The sequence below is a fragment of the Drosophila obscura genome, unplaced genomic scaffold, assembly GCF_018151105.1.
Source record: "Drosophila obscura isolate BZ-5 IFL unplaced genomic scaffold, ASM1815110v1 contig_9, whole genome shotgun sequence".
Taxonomy (NCBI): Eukaryota; Metazoa; Arthropoda; class Insecta; order Diptera; family Drosophilidae; genus Drosophila; species Drosophila obscura.
The window spans coordinates 917,422-938,058 of NW_024542883.1; the positions used below are offsets into that span (position 1 = coordinate 917,422).

Consider the following 20,637-nt stretch of genomic DNA (forward strand, 5'->3'; position numbering starts at 1 on the left):
TCTTCCAACCTAAGTGCATAATTGATTCATGAACTTGATTTATTACTGACCATCTAAATGCACGTGGTACTACCGGCAAACAACGCGTTTTATTATTTTGTTGAATTTTGCGAAGCAACACACCCTTTCTTAATTCGTATGTCTTTGTCAAATCTTCAGCATGCTCACTGTCATTAAGTTTGTCAACAATATCAATCAGATCTGAATCAAGTCGCTGCTCAGCTAAGAGCCAATCGTTGGAAATCTCTGTCAGTCTCACTTGTTTTTCAGGAATTTTACATTTTAAAGAATCGGGTTTCACTTGTATTGGATTTCTTGATAAAAACTCAACATGGGCCATACGTTTGCCTTCCCTATACTGTATATAGAAGTTAAAGGACTGTAAATAAGCCCACCACCGATACACTCTATGGGTCAATTCCAATTTAGGGCGTGAAGCCTTTAGAGAGCCATGTCCGTCCGTCCATCCGTCTGTCCGTCCCTCTGTCTGTCCGTCTTTATGAGCGCCTGGATCTCAGAGACTGTAAAATCTAGAGCAACCAAATTTTGTTTCCAGACTCATGTGATATCACACTGCTACAAGTGTATTTCAAAATTTCGCCTCGCCCCCTTCCGACCCCACAATGTACGAAAATCTGTGGCAGCCACAATTTTAAAGATACGATAAAACTAAACGTATCGTAGAGAATGCCCATATCTACCAGATTACCGAATCTGAATCAGATCGGATCATTATTATAGCCAGAATGAAGAAATTAATTTTCAGTTGTTTCCCTCGCCCCCTCCTGCCAACGACCACGCTACTCATTCGCTTTCTCGCTCGCACACTCTGCCGCGTTCAGTGCGCGAGCAACCCCTCACGGAGGAGATGTAGAATCTAAATGGTACATGCATAATCTACATGTTAGATGTAAAATATACATTGAAGATGTAGATAACATAGCAAAAAAATGTTAAATGTAACATTTTTTTTTAAATTCAATAATTCTAAAAAATTATAAGCTCATATACTTATACTGACTGAGTACGGGTATAAGTAGAGTCGCGTCCCCAGAAGCGACTCATACGTTCCTTCTCGTTTAGTTAAAATTTTTTTAGCTGTATAAAAAGCCGGGTGCTTTTCATTTCGGCGAGAAATTTGTTGGCGTTTCGAAAACGGAAAAGTCTTGCGTTTAACGAGTGCAGGAGCACCTGACTTTTTGTTTTGAAAAGTGAATAACATTTTTTTTTGAAAGTGAAAACCGGAGCCTGCCTTTATATAAATATGGACGGTTGGTTGTCCAAAAAATTGCTAACAGTTCCTTTTCGATTATACTGTACTTCTTTTCGTGATCATTAAAAGTTATACTGGCGAATTTAATAGGATTGTTATCCTGTAGTGCCTTGGCATTTCTTTGTAAAATCTGTTCGTCTGAGAATTGGGTCTAATACCCGACACGATTTTTCCTCAAGGAACCAAACCAGCTTTTTCTAAAATATTTTAGAAAAAAAATTGTTTGATGAAATTTTTTTATGGCAAAACATTTTTTTAAGAATTAAAATAAAACGTATATTTTTAAGATTATATCAGAGGTATCGATTTTTTCACATAACCGAAGTATCTTACATCTGGTTGCCATTCTAAAAAGCTTAGTGATGCAGCTAGGAATTAAACCCAAGCACTTTGTGTTTTAGCTTATCATCTGCGAAATATTAAGCTTTTAAAATCAAATATTATTAGTCTATGGATGGATACGTCTGATCTCCCAAATCACATTGAACTTGGCTTATTTTTAAAATTTTCAGATTAAAAGTACAAAATTCAGGTGCAAGGATTAAACACATACACAAAAATGATTTGAAATTTTATAGACTTAAGGCACATACTTAAACGCACAATATGAAAAAACAGATATTTTTATACCCGTACTCAAAAAAGAGTTAAGGGGTATTTTAGATTTGTGGTAAAAGTGGATATGTGCAACGCAGAGAAGGAAACGTTTCCGACCCCATAAAGTATATATATTCTTGATCAGCATCAATAGCCGAGTCGATGGAGCCATGCCCGTCTGTCCGTCCGTCTGTCCGTCTTGATGAGCGCCTAGATCTCAGAGACTACAAGAGCTAGAGAAACCAAATTTGGTTTTCAGACTCATGTGATATCACACTGCTACAAGTGTATTTCAAAATTTCGCCCCGGCCCCTTCCGCCCCCACAAAGGACGAAAATTTGTGGCAGGCACAATTTTAACAATTCGATAAAACAAAAAAACGCAGTATCGTAGAGAATCGTATCATTATTATAGCCAGAATGAAGAAATCAATTTTCAGTTGCTTCCCCTGCCTACTTCAGCAAGAGACCCGCGGCTCATTCTCTTTCTCGCTCGCACTCTCTACCGCGTTCAGGGCGCGAGCCCCCTTTAGCGGAGATGATGTAGAATCTAAATGGTACATGTACAATCTACATTTTAGATGTATAATATACATTGTATATGTAGATTTAGATAACAGAACAAGCAAAAAAATGTAAACTGCAAAAAAAATTTTTTCTTAATTCTTAAATTCTAAAAAATTATATGCTCAAAAATGTATATACTGACTAAGTACGGGTACGTCCCCAGAAGCGATTCACACGTTCCTTCTCGTTCTATCTAAAAATTTCAAATTATAACGCAACACCCTTTTTACACTGAACTCTCAAAATGCGCAAAATTGCCGAAGACGTGTCAGAAGAAAAAAAGCTCACGAGAGTAAAGAAGACGAGGAAAAAGCTCGAAATAACAATTTTCACTCAGCGTGTGAAGACAAAACCAATTGCACTTTGCATTAGAGGTAACAATAGACAACTGTTCAGCGATTATTACCGATATCGGAAAAGCGTGTCACAGATTGTCACCAGAGGGCGCTCGCTCACCACATCAGATCCGTTGATCGACAAAGCAGTATCGGTGTTACAACTTTCAAGCAGTTTTTCCGTTACAAGTTTAAATGCCGCCAGTTACTAACCGAGTGCGTGAAAACACCGACACTGACCTCAGATCAGCACAAAAAGCTGATTCTCTGTCTGCAACTATTAGACAAACGCCTAAAGGAGCAGACGGATCTCATTGCAATAAAAATGGAAGATTGCGAAAATCGGCTATGTGATTAGTTAGCCGAAAAAATAGGCACACTAACTGGGCAAATAAAGCAGCTTAGCGACCGGGTGGAGTTCTTTGAAAAGGAGTTGGGCGAGGCTCGAGGAATAACGCAAAGAGTCGCCGATCTGGAAGCTAAGCTAAATAACAAGCTATATGTGCAGGAAAATGACAACATCGCCTGCGATTTGCGCATTCACGGTGTCCTTTTTGTTGAAGCATATTTTTAACGCCCTATGCTTCAATTTAAGTTTAACCCCAGCGCCTACCATTAAGGACATCTACCGCATGGGAAAAGGACGGAAACAAACACACTCAATAGCTGATCCGGTAATAATCGTCTAGCTCGATCACTTACGTGATAAGGCTGCGCTGCCCAGAGCAAATACTGACCCTCCAGCAACTTGGATTGAACTCCCCGGCCCCCGTTTACGTCACAAGCCACTAACGAAGGAAAAATATTTGGTTTTCAGGGAAGCTATGAAGCTGAAAAAGGCTAGGAAATTAATGGCGAAGAGGAGTAGTAGATGTCAGGGCCAGCCAAAACGGTGAAATCATTGTTCTTGAAAACATGAACCACCTTTCCAATATACCAACTGGTTCCTTTCGCCATCAAGGAGAGTAGCAAAGACGCAGAAATGATAGCGAGTAATATTAATAGTAACTCACCAGTAGTTTTAATTAAAATATGTGGTTTTAGATGTGTTTTTAGATTTTTCCCTGTTCTTGCGTTGCTGAATATTACTTTATTTAAACATTTAAAATGGATGATTCCAGAGAAAGCATAAACCCTAATACTCATGGCTTGTTAAGAATTCTGGTGCAGCAAAGAGCTGGCCTAAAAATTTGCCATATTAATGCACAAAGCCTGCCAAAGAAAATATAAGAGTTCAGATATATGTTTACCGATTCTAAGATTCTAAGATAGATGTTATTTGTGTTTCTGAAACTTGGTTTGCCTCTGAATGTAGTGACTTGTTAATTGCATGTAGTGGTTACAATGTGTTTCGTTCAGTTCGTATTGGTCATGCGGGTGGGGCTGCAATTTACACAAGAAATAATATTTTAACTAAATCTGTCTGCAAACAGGCCCCAGAAAGTGAATATATTTTTGTAAAATTGATCGACACAAAAAGCTCAAATAAATTACTACTAGGATGCATTTATCGACCTAATCAGAACATTGACTATTCCGAACTGACAAATAAAATATCAGACAAAGTCAATTGACAGAACATATGGAAGCATTAGGACTGAACTTGGTAAACTCAACGGTGGCTATACAAAAACCCGAAATACTTTACTTGACTTATTTTTTGTGTATGATAAAGCAACGATAATGTTATATGATTAACTTTCAGTACCTGGATACTCAAGACATGACTTATTATTTTTGACCTATGACTTTAATCTTGACACAAATGGCCCTCAAATATATTATAGAGATACTTCAAAAATATTGACTATGCAAAGCTTTACATTGACATTAACCTACTTGACTGGCACTCCATATATGTCCAATTATCTGTTAACACTCAACTTGACCAGCTTCAGCTTAATATTAACTACCTCTTTAATCAAAATGTTCCGCTAAAGAGAGCAACTGCCAAGCGAAAAGCAAATCATTGGTTCTCAAATGACCTAAGGCTAGGAATTAAAAGAAGAAACTAAGCTTATAATAAGTGGAAGAGATACAAGACTGAAAATCATTTTAAAATTAACCAAGAAAATATACAGAATGTGACAGAGAATTACCAAAGCTAAAAAATCATACTATACAGTAACACTTAACGAAGCAATTACTTCTAAACAAAAATGGCAAGCAATAAAAAGTGTAGGGATAGGAAAACAACAAGCTGTGGCCCAAGCAAATATTAATGTAGATGAACTAAATATAAAATGTTCGCAACCTCCAGTACCTGTCACTACAAACAATGCAAGACTGAGCTCCGTACCTGTTAGTCATATATTTCCAGACTTTAACTTCATCCGCGTGAGTCCGATAGATGCCCTTGACTGTATTTTGAAAATAAAGTCCAACGCAACTGGTCTAGATAATATTAACCCCAAAATTCTCAAATTTCTCTCTTTTACTCCCATATATTATAATGCCAATCACCCATATATTCAACACTGCTCTAATGACGTCCACGTTCCCTGAAAAATGGAAAGAAGCTAAAATCATACCCATCCCAAAACCAAATTCAAAATATTATAGACCTAATTCAATTCTCTCAATGCTATTGAAAGCCTTTGAAAGCTTAATGGCAAAACAGATCAGTGACTTTCTCGATTTAGGAGAAATAGAAGCTGTACAACAGCCATTATAAAAATAGTAGAGGATATACGAGAACAGATGGATGAGGGAAAAATAAAATTCCTGACACTACTTGACTTTAGCAAGGCCTTTGACACTGTTGAGAATGCAAATCTAGTCGGAAACTGTAACTGTAAACTAATTACCTCATATGTATGTATGCAGATGATGTCCAACTCTATGTTAGTCGACCTCTATGTGAACTAAATGATTGTATAAATGTGTGTCAATTAGAAACTGGGCTAATGATATTGGGCTTTCCCTCAATCCTATGAAGTCTACATGTCTTGTTATTTATAAAAACAAAACGAAAGTGAATATTAATGCACTAAGGCGGCTTCAAATTGGTAATACACTAATTGAATACTGCGAAACGCAAGCAAATTAGGGTATGTGATTAATAGATCATTTACATGGGTCGACCAAGTTAATAGAGAACTTATTATTATATTTATTATATTATTATAATAATTATTTTATATTATTATAGCCAGAATGAAGAAATTAATTTTCAGTTGTTTCCCCCGACCCCTCCTGCCAACGACCACGCTACTCATTCGATTTATCGCTCGCACACTCTGCCGCGTTCAGTGCGCGAGCAACCCCTCACGGAGGAAATGTAGAATCTAAATGGTACATGCATAATCTACATGTTAGATGTAAAATATACATTGTAGATGTAGATAACAGAGGTAGAAAAAAAATGTAAAATGTAAATTTTTTTTTTAAATTCAATAATTCTAAAAAATTATAGGCTCATATACTTATACTGACTGAGTACGGGTACGTCCCCAGAAGCGATTCACACGTTCCTTCTCGTTTAATTAAGATTTGTTTAGCTGTATAAAAAGCCGGGTGCTTTTCATTTCGGCGAGAAATTTGTTGCCGTTTCGAAAACGGAAAAGTCTTGCGTTTAACGAGTGCAGGAGCACCTAACTTTTTGTTTTGAAAAGTGAATAACATTTTTTTTTTTAAGTGAAAACCGGAGCCTGCCTGTATATAAATATGGACGGTCCAAAAAATTGCTAACAGTTCCTTTTCGATTATACTGTACTGTATACTATACACGAATCATTAAAAGTTATACTGGCGAATTTCATAGGATTGTTATCCTGTAGTGCCTTGGCATTTCCTTGTAAAATCTGGTCGTCTGAGAATTGGGTCTACTACCCGACACGATTTTTCCTCAAGGAACCAAACCAGCTTTTTCTGAAATATTTTAGAAATAGAAATTGGTTGATGATATTTTTTTATGGCAAAACTTTTTTTTAAGAATTAAAAAAAAATCGTATATTTTTAAGCTTATATTGATTTTTGTCGTTGAAATTTTATAGACTTAAGGCACATACTTAAACGCACAATATGAACAAACAGATATTTTTCTTTCCAAATTACAAAAAAAAAAATTGTCCAAATATAACGCAACACCCTTTTTACAAAGCCAAACATTTACTGAACTACTCAAAATGCGAAAATTGCCGAAGACGTGTCAGAAGAAAGCTCAATAATAACAACCGTAGTTCGTTGTAGCTTTTTTATGTATACCCAGCTGTTAAGCAAAAGTGTATATGTGATTGAAACGCAAGAAGAATTTAGCAAAACAAATTTTTTAGTTAAAGTCACGTCTTTTTGTGCGGCCATTTTTCTGTACTCGCTTACAGAATGGATAGGAATGATTTAAACAAATCCTCCGCCAGAGGTCGAGGCAGAGTGTGTTAGCGAGAGAGATAACGAGTAGCTCTGCAGCACTGTTAGGGAGGGAGTTAGAAACTGAAAATTAATTTTTTTATTCTGGCTATAATAATGATCCCATCTGTACCAGATTCGGCAATCTGGTAGATATGGTCATTCTTTACGATACTGCGTTAGTTTTCTCGTATCTTCAAAATTGTGAATGCCACAGATTTTCGTTCTTCAGGTTACGGAAAGAGGCGGGGAAAATTTTTAAATACACTTGTAACAGTGTGATATCACATGAGTCTGAAAACAAAATTTTCTTGCTCTAGCTCCTCGACTTGCGATGTTTTTTATATATTTTTTAATGAAATGGAATTTTTAGGTCAACCAATTTCGGATTACCAACGCCTGATTGAAGTGCCAGGAACAGAGCTTGCAATTGGCTCCCTTGTGGAAGTATCTGATTCTGGAGAGTGTGGAGATGTATATGGAGTAATTAGATGGATTGGTATCTCTCCAGGAATTTCTAAAAACGTACTTGTTGGTATAGAACTTGAAGACGAACCTCTCTTAAAGAACCTTACGTCTTCAGATGGAAGTTATAATAGCGTTCGGTAAATATTCATTTACATATTTATAATAACAATTTATATTTAGACAGCCCCACAAATAACTGTCCGGAGATGTTAAGAGGCAAACCATATGTTTTGTAGGAGGGTGGATATTGGTCGTTCCCACAGTTCGGATTCCCAAATAAATAAAAAGGCGGGGGCGTCAACTATAATTCTGGTGTATTTGGCGTGCACAAAGCTGAGGGCTGGTTGTAGATAGGCGCGTAGGTGTCGAGAGACTGTTCTCTCCCGCTCGGCCTACGGCTAGCGCCCGTGATGGAGCGCCGAGTGGATCGCGTCCACGCCGCGCGAGAGCGAAGGGCATGGGAGAGCGCGCGAGCTAACAGAGCGCTGTTAACCGCGCTGCTGCCCTAAACATCCTCCCCCCCCTTGCAGGACTGCAACATCACCTCCTGTGGCTGCGTACAGGCCCCGGACACAATCCATCCGAAAACGGTGCTTTGGGCCACTGGAAGGCCGTCTCCTCGAGCAAGGAACCCGGGTTTGATCACCTTCTGGTAGACATCCGCTCCCAATACTAGAGAGACGGTGGCCGGGCGATGGAAATGCTCATTGGCAAGGCTGATGTCGTTGAACCTGACCCGAGTCGCCTCGCTCAAGGGTCGCAGCGGAGTGCGGACGCGTAAGCGGGGCGCCAGTTTGAGGACCACGTCCAATTGGACATCGCCGGTCCTGGCGCGGATAATGGCTGTGGCCACCTTCTCCGCTCCGATGCGCGTGCTGGGCAACTTTTAGTCGGCGGCCAAGGAAGCGTCAATGCAGCGCCGTTGTCTCGTGGGTTTTCGTTCCCGTGTCCAAGACCACTCGGGCTGTCGGGAGGCAGTTGGTGCTTCGGTGCTGGAGCAGCGTATCGACCGATCGGCTCGGGACACTGGAGCTAGAGACGGACCTGGAGTCACGGCTGACGACTCCGAGCGGGCTGGGCGCTGAGAGGACCACGTCTTTGGGCGTCTTGCGGGAACCCGTTGGCGGCGATCGGCTCGGGACACCGGAGCTGGAGACGGACCTGGAGTCGCGGCGGACGACTTTGAGCGGGCTGGCCGCCGGGAGGGCCCCGGCTTGGGGCGTCTTTCCGGAGAACGGGGGCGGCGATCGGCTCGGGACACCGGAGCTGGAGACGGAGCTGGCGACTCCGAGCGGGCTGGGCGCTGGGACGGTCGCATGTGGAGCAGCGTGTGATGGTCCTTGTGGCACACCTTGCACCGGCCACCACTTCGGCAATCCTTGCCAGAGTGCTGATGAGCCAGGCAGTTCCGGCAGTATTTGTTGACCAGCACGGCTCGGAGCCTCTTCGCCACGCTCAGCTTGAGGAAGCTACGGCAGTCTCGGAGTGGATGGCTTCCGGAGCAGACTCGGCAGCGGTAGGTAGCTTGTACTCGGGAGCGTCTGCTCCCTGAGGTGTGATTGACACGGGGTTGTGGAGCCATCAGGATCTGGATGCAAAATGAACTGGTTCGGAAAAGAAGAATCGGAGAAGCATTAGTAACGTGCTAGGAACAGGTGACAGGCACTTCTCTAAGTACTGTTGGAAGAACAAACGAGGGTTTTTTTGGAGGCGAAAAGAAACTTGGATGGAATAGTAGACACGGAGAGGCATTACTAAACGGGCTAGGCACAGGACGCCTTCCGTTATTGTTGTACGGGACGAGGGAGTTCCCCCGGAAGGAGAACGACTTTTGCGACCGGGCGTTTGAGCACACCGCGGGCAGTAAGAATGTCTACCACCCGAACCCTGTTATCGGCGCCGGGATACACGGACTGTACTCTTCCGAGTCGCCAGTCGTTAGAAGGCAGGTTATCTTCTTTCACGATAACCATATCGCCGATCTGAAGATTGGGCATATCCGTCTGCCACTTGTTGCGCTTGTGGAGTTCCTTGAGGTACTCATCCTTCCACCTCTGGCAGAACTGCTGGTTGAGGGCCTTCAAATGCTGCCACCGATTAATGATCGACTGGAGGTTCTCTTTAATTTCGGGCTCTGCGGTCGCCATTAACGGTCCTCCGATAAGGAAGTGCCCTGGAGTGAGGGCCAGCAACTCTGTCGGACTTTCGGACATAGGTGAGAGTGGCCTGGAATTTAGGCATGCTTCAAACTTAGCGAGCAGCGTCGAGAGCTCCTCAAAGGTATATTTCCGGGTGGACGTGGCTTTGTAGAAGAGCGTTTTAAAACGCCGGCTTCCCAAAGGCCCCCCATATGTGGAGCTCCTGGCGGGATGAAACGCCATGCAACCCGTTGATGGCTGTATGCCTCAGTCACCGAATCCTGGAACGCCTCTATAAAAGTCCCGAGAAAGTACAGTTGCTGCTCCCACGAAAGTTTTTCCATTGTCGGAATGGATACGCTGCGGACAACCTCGTCTAGCGACGAAGCGAGCGAAAGCTGCTAGAAACTTCTCGGTGGTCAGGTCGGAAGTAGCCTCCAAGTGAATGGCCTTCGTGGAAAAACATACAAATACGCACACATAACCCTTGGTGATCAGGCACGCTCTCCCGGTATAGTTCCTTATGTCGAAAGGACCTGCATAGTCAATACCGGTATGGGTAAACGGTCTGGAGAAAGAAGTTCGGTCTGTCGGGAGATCACCCATCAGTTGGGTCTGTAGCTTCTTCTTGTGGATGATGCAGACCTTGCAGGAGTTCACCACGCCCTTCATCAGGTTCCGGATTCTCGGGATCCAATATTTGCAGCGAATGAGGCGCGTCATCAGTTGATTGCCGCCATGGAGAGTGATCCTGTGCGTGAAGTGAGCGAGCAGGCGAGACAGGCGGCAACTATAGGACAGGATGATTGGATGGCGCTCATCATACTTCAGATCTTGTGAAGCTGTGATCCGGCCACAGGCTCTCATGATCCCCTGTCGGTCTAGAAAGGGGTTCAGATTCAAAATAGAGCTTGAACTTGGCACGGGACGTTTACCACTCAGGCAGTGAGATTCTTGGGGGAAGTCCCGGCGCTGAGCCTCTAGGATAAGAGTTCGCTCCGCTTCGTTAATTTCCCCACTAGTGAGGTGGTCCCTACATGCGAGTGTTACTTTCCGGCAACACTGAATAAAACGTAGAACATATGCCCGCACTCGAAGAGCCTTCTCAAGCTGGGAGAATCGCTCCAGGAAATCTTCGGGTGGGCTGGAAACGAGATGGACCTTCACGGCCCGCTGCTCTAGGGTTTGAACTGGAGTTTCGGCGGCTTGGGCTGGCCATTGATCACGTGGAGATTGCAACCACGCTGGTCCATGCCACCAGAGTTGGCTACCCACCAGTTCTGGTAAAGCTACGCCTCGACTGGCTAAGTCAGCGGGGTTATGTTCGGAACGAACATGAGCCCAATGACTGGTTTCGGTAGTCTGAGCTATTTTCGTCACTCGATTGGCCACAAAGGTAGTCCAATGGCAAGCGGGCTTGCTCAACCAGGCCAGTACAATAGTAGAATCGGTCCAGTAGTAGCATTGATGACTTCCCGTCGGCATGCTTGGCAGGATAGCCGTCGCCATTTCGGAAAGGAGCACTGCACCGCACAGCTCTAGTCGAGGAAGCGAAACGGTTTTCACGGGAGCGACTCGTGTTTTCGCCGACAGTAGATGCACCGTGATATGCTGGTCACACTCGACGCGCACGTAGAGCGCTGCACCGTACGCCTTTTCGGAGGCATCGCAGAAACCGTGATGTTCGATCTTTACCGATGGCTGGTAACATACCCATCTTGGAATCTTGATCTCGGGTAGTGATGCGTAACTTTGCAGAAAGTCCAGCCAGCGTTGGTACAACGAACTTGGAAGAGGTTCGTCCCATCCCAAATCTTGCAACCAGATCTCCTGCATAAAAATCTTGGACCGGACGATGAATGGGGCTAGCCACCCCGCGGGGTCAAACAGCTTCGCAATTTGGGGAAAGAACTTCTCGCTTGGTGTAGGATAACTCAAGCGTGAACACGGGAGAAACAAAGAAGAACTCGTCTGACGCCGCCTTCCAGCGAACTCCGAGGGTCTTTGCCGTGCTCTCGGCATCGATTTCCAGAAAATCGGTGTGCAGGAGGTGGTCACTCGGAAGCTCGTCCAAAATCTCCTTTTGGTTGGACGTCCATTTGCGCAGTGGAAAACCTGCAGAGCTGAGGGCGGCCTGCAATTCGTGGATAGCCAGCTGAGCCTCCTTGATGGAGTCTGCCCCGGCTAGGACGTCGTCGACGTACATGAAATGCCGTACAATGTGGCTTGCCTTTGGAAATCGCGACTGGATGTCGTCGGCAAGCTGTTGCAGTACCCGGATGGCTAGAAACGGAGCGCAATTGACACCAAAGGTCACGGTCACAGCTCATAATCCCGAATCTCACCCTCCTGGTTTCGAAATAATATTCGCTGGAAGGGTGTGCACATTGGATGTACCCAAATTTGGCGGTACATCTTTGTAATGTCGGCGTTGAAGACGTATCGGAAGTAGCGCCACTTCAGGATTTGGCTCGTGCCGTTCGCAGAAGGGCTGGACGCGTTGAATACCACGCGGACTTTCGTGGTAGTGCTCTCCGGCTTGATTACCGCATGGTGCGGAAGATAATAGTTGGCGGACTCGTTAGTGGACGGAACCTCTGTCATATGATCGAGATCTAAGTATTCCTGGATCACAGAGTTATACTGTTCTTGAAATGGAACGTTTCTCTTTAGCCGATTCTCATTTCGGAGAAACTGAGCTAGGGCAATGGACCTTGAATGCCCCAGGCCTGATCCACAATGATCGGGGTCACGAAACGGCAGTGTTACCACGTACTTTCCACTTGACGTTCTTGACGTGGTTCGCAGAAAATTTCTTTCGCAATAGGAGTCCGACTCTCCTGCTACCTTGATAGGTAGATCCTCCACCTCCCAAAACTTTGTGAGAAGTTTGTCCAATGGAGCATCGCGGACGTGGGAAATTTGGGTGGAGAAAGATGCAATCTGGTCTGGAACAGCACTTGGCACTGGACCGGTAAGCACCCATCCAAAGATGGTTTGCTGTCCGAGGAGGGAACCACAGATGTCGGTCTGTGAGCCGCTTAACAGTATGGACGGAAGGATGTCGGCTCCGATCAGAACGTCTATGTGTGAGCTCTCATAAAATTTAGGGTCTGCTAAAGGCAGGTTCGGCAAGTCTCGCAACGCGCTCTGCGGGATCGGATATGAAGGGAGATTGCCGGCTATGTCGGGCAGGACGTAGGCCGTGGCGTTTAACTGTACGCTCGGCGTCATCAGGGAGCGAATGGACAAATCACAGAGCTTCTTGGATTGAGCTGCTACAGTCTGATTTAGGCCTGAAACCTGGGCCTGAATAAGGCGGAATGGCAACTGGATGATATTAAAGAGACGTTCCGTAATGAACGTCGCCTCGGAGCCCGAGTCGATCAGAGCGCGGGCACGGAAATTTGTCCCCCGGTGGCAGATGTTGATTATTGCCGTACCGAGAAGCACCGCTCTTGTTCCCGAAGCAAAATAGTTCTGAACGTTGGGCGGAGCGACGGAAGAAGCGGGATCCTCCGCTGTTGTGGAAGTCAGCTCGCTGGGAGCTGGAGTCCCCCGATGCAGGAGCGTGTGGTGGCGGGCTCCACAAGTGAAGCAACTGTGGGCGCTTTGGCATTCACGGAGCTGATGACCTCTAGCGAAACAGTTCAAGCACAGCTGCCTTTTTTTAATGCAGCTGGCTCGTGCATCCACAGTCATTTGTAGGAAGTGCGGACACAGTCGGATCGGATGGTTCTCTTTGGAACAGAGATCACACGTTCTTCTCTTCGGACTCACTTGTGTCTGGAAGGAGTGAAACTTCCTTGGCACGGGACTACCATGAGACCGGAACGGATTGGAGTTGCTTCCGGAGGATTGCGGATTCAAGGAACCTTTGGACGATGGTGGGGTCGGATTGCCTTTGGAAGTGGACGGGTCGCTCTCCATGGCCTCTAGCGTCAAATAGCGCTGAGTGAGGAAGGCATCGATTTCCGTCCATGGAGGCACCTCCTTCTTGTCTGTGACGGACGCTTCCCACAAAGACCGGGTCAACTTCGGCAACTTGGAGGCACAAATAGTAACGAGGAGGCTATCCCAGTTGTCGGTGCAGACCTTGGAGTGAGCAAGGGCGGTGAGGACCCCTTGCATCGTGCTTTGAAGCTCTTTTAAAGCTCGACTGGTCTCGGACTCGACGCGAGGCAAAAAGAGCAAAATATTTATCTGGTTGGTCACCAGGAGCCGATTATTTTCATAACGGTTTCGGAGGGCCGACCATGCCGACTCGAAACCATCGTTTGTGAGCGGGGACTTCTCGACTATGGCCTTCGGATCGCCACTTGTCTTCGCGGTGAGATGGTACAACTTCTCTACCGGAGACAGCCTAGAATTATTTATGTAAATTGCAGTAAATAAATCTCGAAAAGTAGGCCAACGGACGTAATCTCCTGCGAAGACCTCGATGTCGCAGGGGAGGCAGTCGGCAGCCGCCCTGGTAGGTTTGCGGTGCAGACGGATGGACTGCTGTTTGGGCCAGCTGAGCATTGAGGTCGGCGAGGCACTGCTCAAATACCCCATAGCACTCGCCGTACTTCTCTCGGATGTCTTCTTGGACCCTTGGGTCCTCGTCAACCATCACTGCGGAGCAAGCTTTATATTCCGCCTCGACATCCGCCCACATACTCAGAATTTGTCCTCGGCGAACCTCGGAAAGAGATGCGGATGGAGCGGAAGTGATGCGCGCTTCCAAATGAGCCAGCCGGCCAATGGCGGCGGCTAATTTTGCTCGTGCAGTAGTGGTGGCGGGTTGAGCCATTGTGATGGAAGGTCTCGAGCTGACGGGACTATTACCGAAGGAGCTGGTTGGATCGCCTTGGATCCGAGCTGGCACCTTGAGAGTGACGGGAGACGGGAAGAGAACCGACTTGGTCCTCGCAGCTGGGCTGCTACTGGCTGCTCTGGGAGTGACTGGCGACTTGATCTTTTGAGTGGGGGTAGTTCCTGAGGCGGAAGAGGTGCGTAGCCGACGTGGAGATGTCGCAGCCAAGAACCCTTTGCTGTCCTTGTCCCCGTTGGCATACTACTCGCACACGCAGAGGTTGGATGCGAAGTCGGATGCGGAATCCGCGGATTGGCGAAAGAACAGAAAAAAAACTAAGGCTGGGCTGGGCACCACACGAGAAGGCACTAAATCCCTTCAACACACAAAAAAGAACCCACTGCTGGAGGAATGGAAAGGAAAGGGCCTCGCGCGATGTTGGACAACAATTTTTAATACCAACTCGAATTATTTGTGGCCGCTCTGGATCGAGGTTCCCAAACAATGAGTGGATCAAATTGATACACGCCGAGGAGAGGAACGGTCACACTGGCTGTGGCAATATTTGAAAAAAAAAATATTGTTAGTGCGGCTTTCCTCCGTTTACCCTTTTGACGGACCCTTGCAGTGGGCAACTAATCTTCCTTATCTAGTGCGGATGGATTGTGGACGGAATTGGTCGATTTCTTGCTCCCCTTGTTATACCGTGGAGGTGGTAGGGCCGATAGGATACACGAGCACGAGGATCGGAGCCAAGAAATTAACTGCTACTGGTGTGGCGGAGACTATCGGAAGGAATATGCAAAAAAAAATAATAATTCCTTATACAGTCGTCTGTTAGTGGAAGCGGAACAAACGTGGGACTATGTATTTTGGGTAATTCGGCAGCTTGAATTTATTTCTTGTCTTCAATTTGGTGTTTGTGATACCGATAGTTTTTCTTAAATTTTGTCACCTCTAATTTCCCACGGACATACAATTCGACAATTGGCACCAAAAAAATGCGAAATCGCGGCGGAAATGCGCTGTGCCTGGGTGGAGGATAATTTGTTACGGAATTGGAGATAATATCACGTATTGTGGCGACCAAAGTTATTGCTGGAACGCGTAAACTGCTCGGAATCGCAGATTTTTATTGTTAAATGTATGTGGATATGAGCGGAATGTATGTGTGGGACGCGGTATTTAAATACGGAGTGTGGTATTTTTGTATGTGCGTTATGTTATTTTTATATACATATGTATGTATGGCTCCATCGATATAGATAAAGATCGATCTATTGCAGCCAACTATGGAAATAATATGTGTATATAGATGTCGGAATAAAAACACTTAATAATTGTTGAGTGGGTTTTTAATATGTTAGCACTTGGATGTATGTATGTATGTGTATGTATTTATGGATGTATATATATATTGGTATGTTATTTTGGAGATGCGGAGCCGCTCTTGCGAATTGGAATGCACATATGTATGTTTTAGTGAACTGGGGTGCAGTTGGATTTTGTCGAATATATTTAATTTTTCACAAATCATGCCCAGACAAAACGAAATGGAAGAACTACCGTAGCACTGGTAGTTGGAGGCGACGGAACGGAGAACGGCCGGAATCGCCGATAATATGGCGTTGGCGAAAGAGAAGGAAGCACAGAGAAGGGTAGCACTGTATGCACAGATATGTATATAAGAATATATATACATATATCGCGGAACTCGGACGTGGTGGGGAATAAATCAAAAAACGCACTAGGAAGCGATTTGGGAAGACGAAATCGTACTTATCTTCGGAACGTAGCGATGTAATCCACCGATGCTTGCAGGTTGGACTCCTCCTTATAGGGAAGGCGAAGATCCGGCTCGAAGGACCAATGTTTTGTAGGAGGGTGGATGTTGGTCGTTCCCACAGTTCGGATTCCCGAATAAATAAAAAGGCGGGGGCGTCAACTATAATTCTGGGGTGCATGCAAAAGTCGGGGGCTGGTCAGATGGGTAGGTGGGCGTGTAGGTTCTTCCCGCTCGGCCTACGGCTAGCGCCCGTGATGGAGCGCCGAGTGGATCGCGTCCACGCCGCGCGAGAGCGAAGGGCATGGGAGAGCGCGCTAGCTAACAGAGCGCTGTTAACCGCGCTGCTGCCCTAAACACCATATGTAATTTGAGTCGCTGCACTTAAATCCGATGTCAGAATTAAAAAAAGGCGGTCCGTTTTATACCCGTAAAGTATATTCTTGACCAGCATCAATAGCTGAGTCGATATAGCCATTTCCTTCTGTCCGTCCTTGTTGATGAGCGCCTAGTTCTAGAGCTAGAAAAACCAAATGTTTCTAGACTCACGTGATATTACACTGTTATAAAACTCCCTCTAGCAAAAAAATGTAAATTGATAAAATATTTAAAAATTCCACATAAATCATAGCCTTAAGTATATTTATAACTAATGACTGAGTACGGGTACAAAAGTAGAGTCGCAGGAACAAATCCAGTCATAAGCCGACAACATTTTTGGACTATTATGCAAAACCCCATTTGGATAAAATTCATCATTTTTCGAATCGTAACTACAAGCCACTTTAAATGACAACTGTTCAAAGTCTATCTGTTTATCGGAGAAATTTTCACAGACTTTGATTACTAAAGTCTCAGTCATCGATAATATTTATGCAAATTCTCAGTATACAATAAAATAGTGAATGTATTTAAAGCTTACGTATTACGGGTAATCTATTTGATTTTTATGCATAGTTTTGTGCTCTTCAATTTTGTATGCATGTAATGTATATTTTCAGTGTGAGATCTATGAACGGACGGACAGACAGACATGCCTATTTTGACTCGTCTTTTTATGCTAATCAACCATATATGTATATACTTTATGGGGTTAGAAATGATTTCTTCTGGCTTTTACAAACAACGACAAGGAACGTACTCAGTCAGTATTTACATTTTTGAGCTTATGATTTATGAATAATTTAAAAAAATTGTATATATGACATTTTTTTGCTAAATCTGTTTTCTAAATCTACAATGTATATTCTACATCTAATATGTAAATTATACATTTACCATTTAGATTCTACATCTTCTCCGCCAGCGGGCGCTTGCGTACATAGCGAGGCAGAGTGTGCGAGCGAGAAAGAGAATGAGTAGCGCGGTCTCTTCCTGGAGGAGGTGGGGGATGCAACTGAAAATTAATTTCTTCATTCTGGCTATAATTATGATCCGGTCTGATTCAGATTCGGAAATCTGGTAGATATGGTCATTCTCTACGATACTGCGTCTTTAGTTTTATCGTATCTTTAAAATGGCTGCCACAGATTTTTGTCCTTTGTGTTGTCGGAAGGGGGCGGGGCGAATATTTAAAATACACTTGTAGCAGTGTGAAATCACATTTGGTTGCTCTAGCTCTTATAGTCTTTGAGATCTAGGCGCTCATCAAGACGGACAGACGGACATGGCTATATCGACTCGGCTATTGATGCTGATCAAGAATATATGTATATACTTTATGGCAGCGATGCCCAAAGTCAGCTTACAAACAAACACACAAATACGAATAAGGAAACAGTGAAATCTCGAAGAAAAGACAACAGCAAAATCATAACAAAAGTCGGGTAACACCAATCAGAGAAGAGACAAAACCGGTTTTCGCTGGACGGATCGCATACACACAAAGATGTTTGCATGTGTTGGGCTCTCGTTATGTTGGTACACAGCACAAACTGTGTATGCATAAAAGAATTGGTTTCCTATTCTGAGGGCAATTACAAAAACAAATGGGCTCCGTGGGCAATGGGCATGGGCATCGCTGCTTTATGGGGTCGGAAACATACCCCTTAACTCTTTTTGGAGTACGGTTATAAAAACACAAATTTGATATACCCTTGCTACGTTCACGTTTTTTTCTGTGGGCCAAAATATACCAAAAGTGTTTTTAAGATTATACTGGCAATTTATATTATATAATATTAACAAATTTTTTAATTCTGACCTTGAATTCGGAAAGGCGGGATTGCTGACTCGGGTTTTGATCGCATCATTACACTAGTAAACAATATTGGTTTTTTTTTCCTACCATCAAACTAGCATTCATCAGCTTTTCAGAAATGCCATATTTTTCAAAAAGAACTAAAAAAATATATAAACGCAAAGATTCTGGGATTAACTCAGCTACCCAGGCGCAGAATAACAGGTGTATAACACTACCCGACACCTTTTATAGACGGTATTTTTGTAAAATAATTTTCAAAAACTGCCAAATTTTTAAAAGTGTTTTTCAGAGGTAGCGCTTCTTTTTTTCACATAAACGGCTACCTCTGAAAAAAGCATGACAAAATACCATTTTTTTTAATTCTTTAAAACAAAGTTCTGCTATAGTAAAAAACAAAATCTCATCAAACTGTTTAAAATAAATAGTTTTTGTTCCTTGTGGAAAAATCGTGGTGCGTAGTGTTATCAGATCTCGGATTAGGGCGGTTTTACTATTATTATAGATAGACAACAATACATATATAATTTAAAGTGAGTACTGGGTATCCTAATAGGGAGGCATGTTTTCTTACAATAAAAACTAGTCGAATTGATATACAAAAAAAATAAATGTTTCATAATATTTTTTTCCGTAATTTTCAGTTTATTTATGTGTCAACAAGGTCGGGCTATTTTTGTTACTCCCGACAGATGCAAAACTGATCGACGATTCACCGATATAGACAGCTACAATTTAGGAAACAAGGTTACCAACAACCACGAGATAAAATTGTGTGTCGTCGCATGCCAATCGAATTTAGGTTCAGTACCGCCATTACGTAAGTGCATCCTTGTATGTTCAACACTATAAATTGTAACTATTTTTATTCTGTAACTTATATATTTATTTAATTTAATATTTGTTTGATATTAACCCGCGAGTATGTTGATACAGTATATTTCCTTTAGTTAATATTTATTCAACATTGACCCGCGAGGGTGTTTTTCGTAAAGATGAGCTAAAAGAGACTGAATGTACTTTATTTTACAATTAATCTTAAGGCTGCCCTCGTGACCATTCGTCCGCTGGTCAAGGTCAAGGTCTGGCTGCCGCTAGATCGGATTTCGTGTGCCTGTGATCTGGAATGTGCTGACATTTGCAGCCTTTGTGACCGGTCTTGGTTCAATATCCCCAGCTGCAATGCAGCCCGCGTTAACTCCTTCCACGGATGAGTGGGATCGACCTCGGTACTCCTTGAAGGGGCTTCTGGGTCCGGTGATTTGTTTAGTGTGGACCGACACATGCGTGTCATGCGGCGCTGAGTTAGCCACACGATTCCACAGCAGACGCGGACAAGAACTGTGGTGACGCAAATCATGAAGGAACGGCAGACTGAGGTCTTCTCGGTACGCTGTCAATTTTTTTTGGGCCATTACTGAGACGATTGGGTTTTTCAGCAGGATGCTATTCGCTCCCGTTCAGAATAATTGTATCTGTGAGTGTTATAAGTCCCAGAGATTAGTTGACTTTGCGTCGTTGATGAAAATTATGCCTTCTTCAACATCATAATGGGGTCCAAGTGTACCGTATGGGTGCCGCATTTAGCGGCGGTTCCAGATATGCTCAGGAACCCGATTCAAGTTTCGTGCAGAATTTGGGGCCAGTGCCTTTCCTGAAATCTCCAACGGAGAAATTGTATGCACCACAATCAGCGACCAGATTTATGTCTTCAAAGTCTAAAACTACCTTATTATGCTGGACTGGGTGAAAACTTATTTTTGTACATGTTTGTTGACGAATTGAGAATTTTATTAAGAAACTAGCTTTACCCGGCCACACTTCACAGTGGCACATTGTGGTTGCATGGATGAAGTGAGTCGAAAAGTACGTTCATTATAAATTTGTTTTTGAAATAATTGGAGGGTATAAAATACCCAAAAATCCATTCCCGTTTCCGTCATCTTCAGTTGAACTCCCATTACGTCTCCCGCTACGCATATGGATTAGAGTAATCTGAAAACCCAAAATTGTTTAATCTTAAGTCAGCCCGGTGTAGAAAAGTTGTACTAAGCGATTCTACAGCGGGGGAAGTTAACGTTTGACACTTGCGAATCGAGGTCAAAAAATTCGCTTTTGGCCAAGTAAGTCAA

General features: G+C 43.8%; 1 protein-coding gene across 3 annotated transcripts in view; it reads left to right on the top strand.

Annotated features, from left to right (window-relative positions):
- LOC111080409 (ubiquitin carboxyl-terminal hydrolase CYLD) overlaps positions 1-20,637 on the top strand; it is a 121,610-nt gene that overhangs the window by 59,238 nt on the left and 41,735 nt on the right. For all 3 annotated transcript variants that reach the window (XM_041596047.1, XM_041596045.1, XM_041596046.1), the window contains exons 3-4: positions 7,492-7,723; positions 19,150-19,325. In XM_041596047.1, the coding sequence (XP_041451981.1) occupies positions 7,492-7,723; positions 19,150-19,325 (408 nt within the window). The remainder of the gene's footprint in view (positions 1-7,491; positions 7,724-19,149; positions 19,326-20,637) is intronic.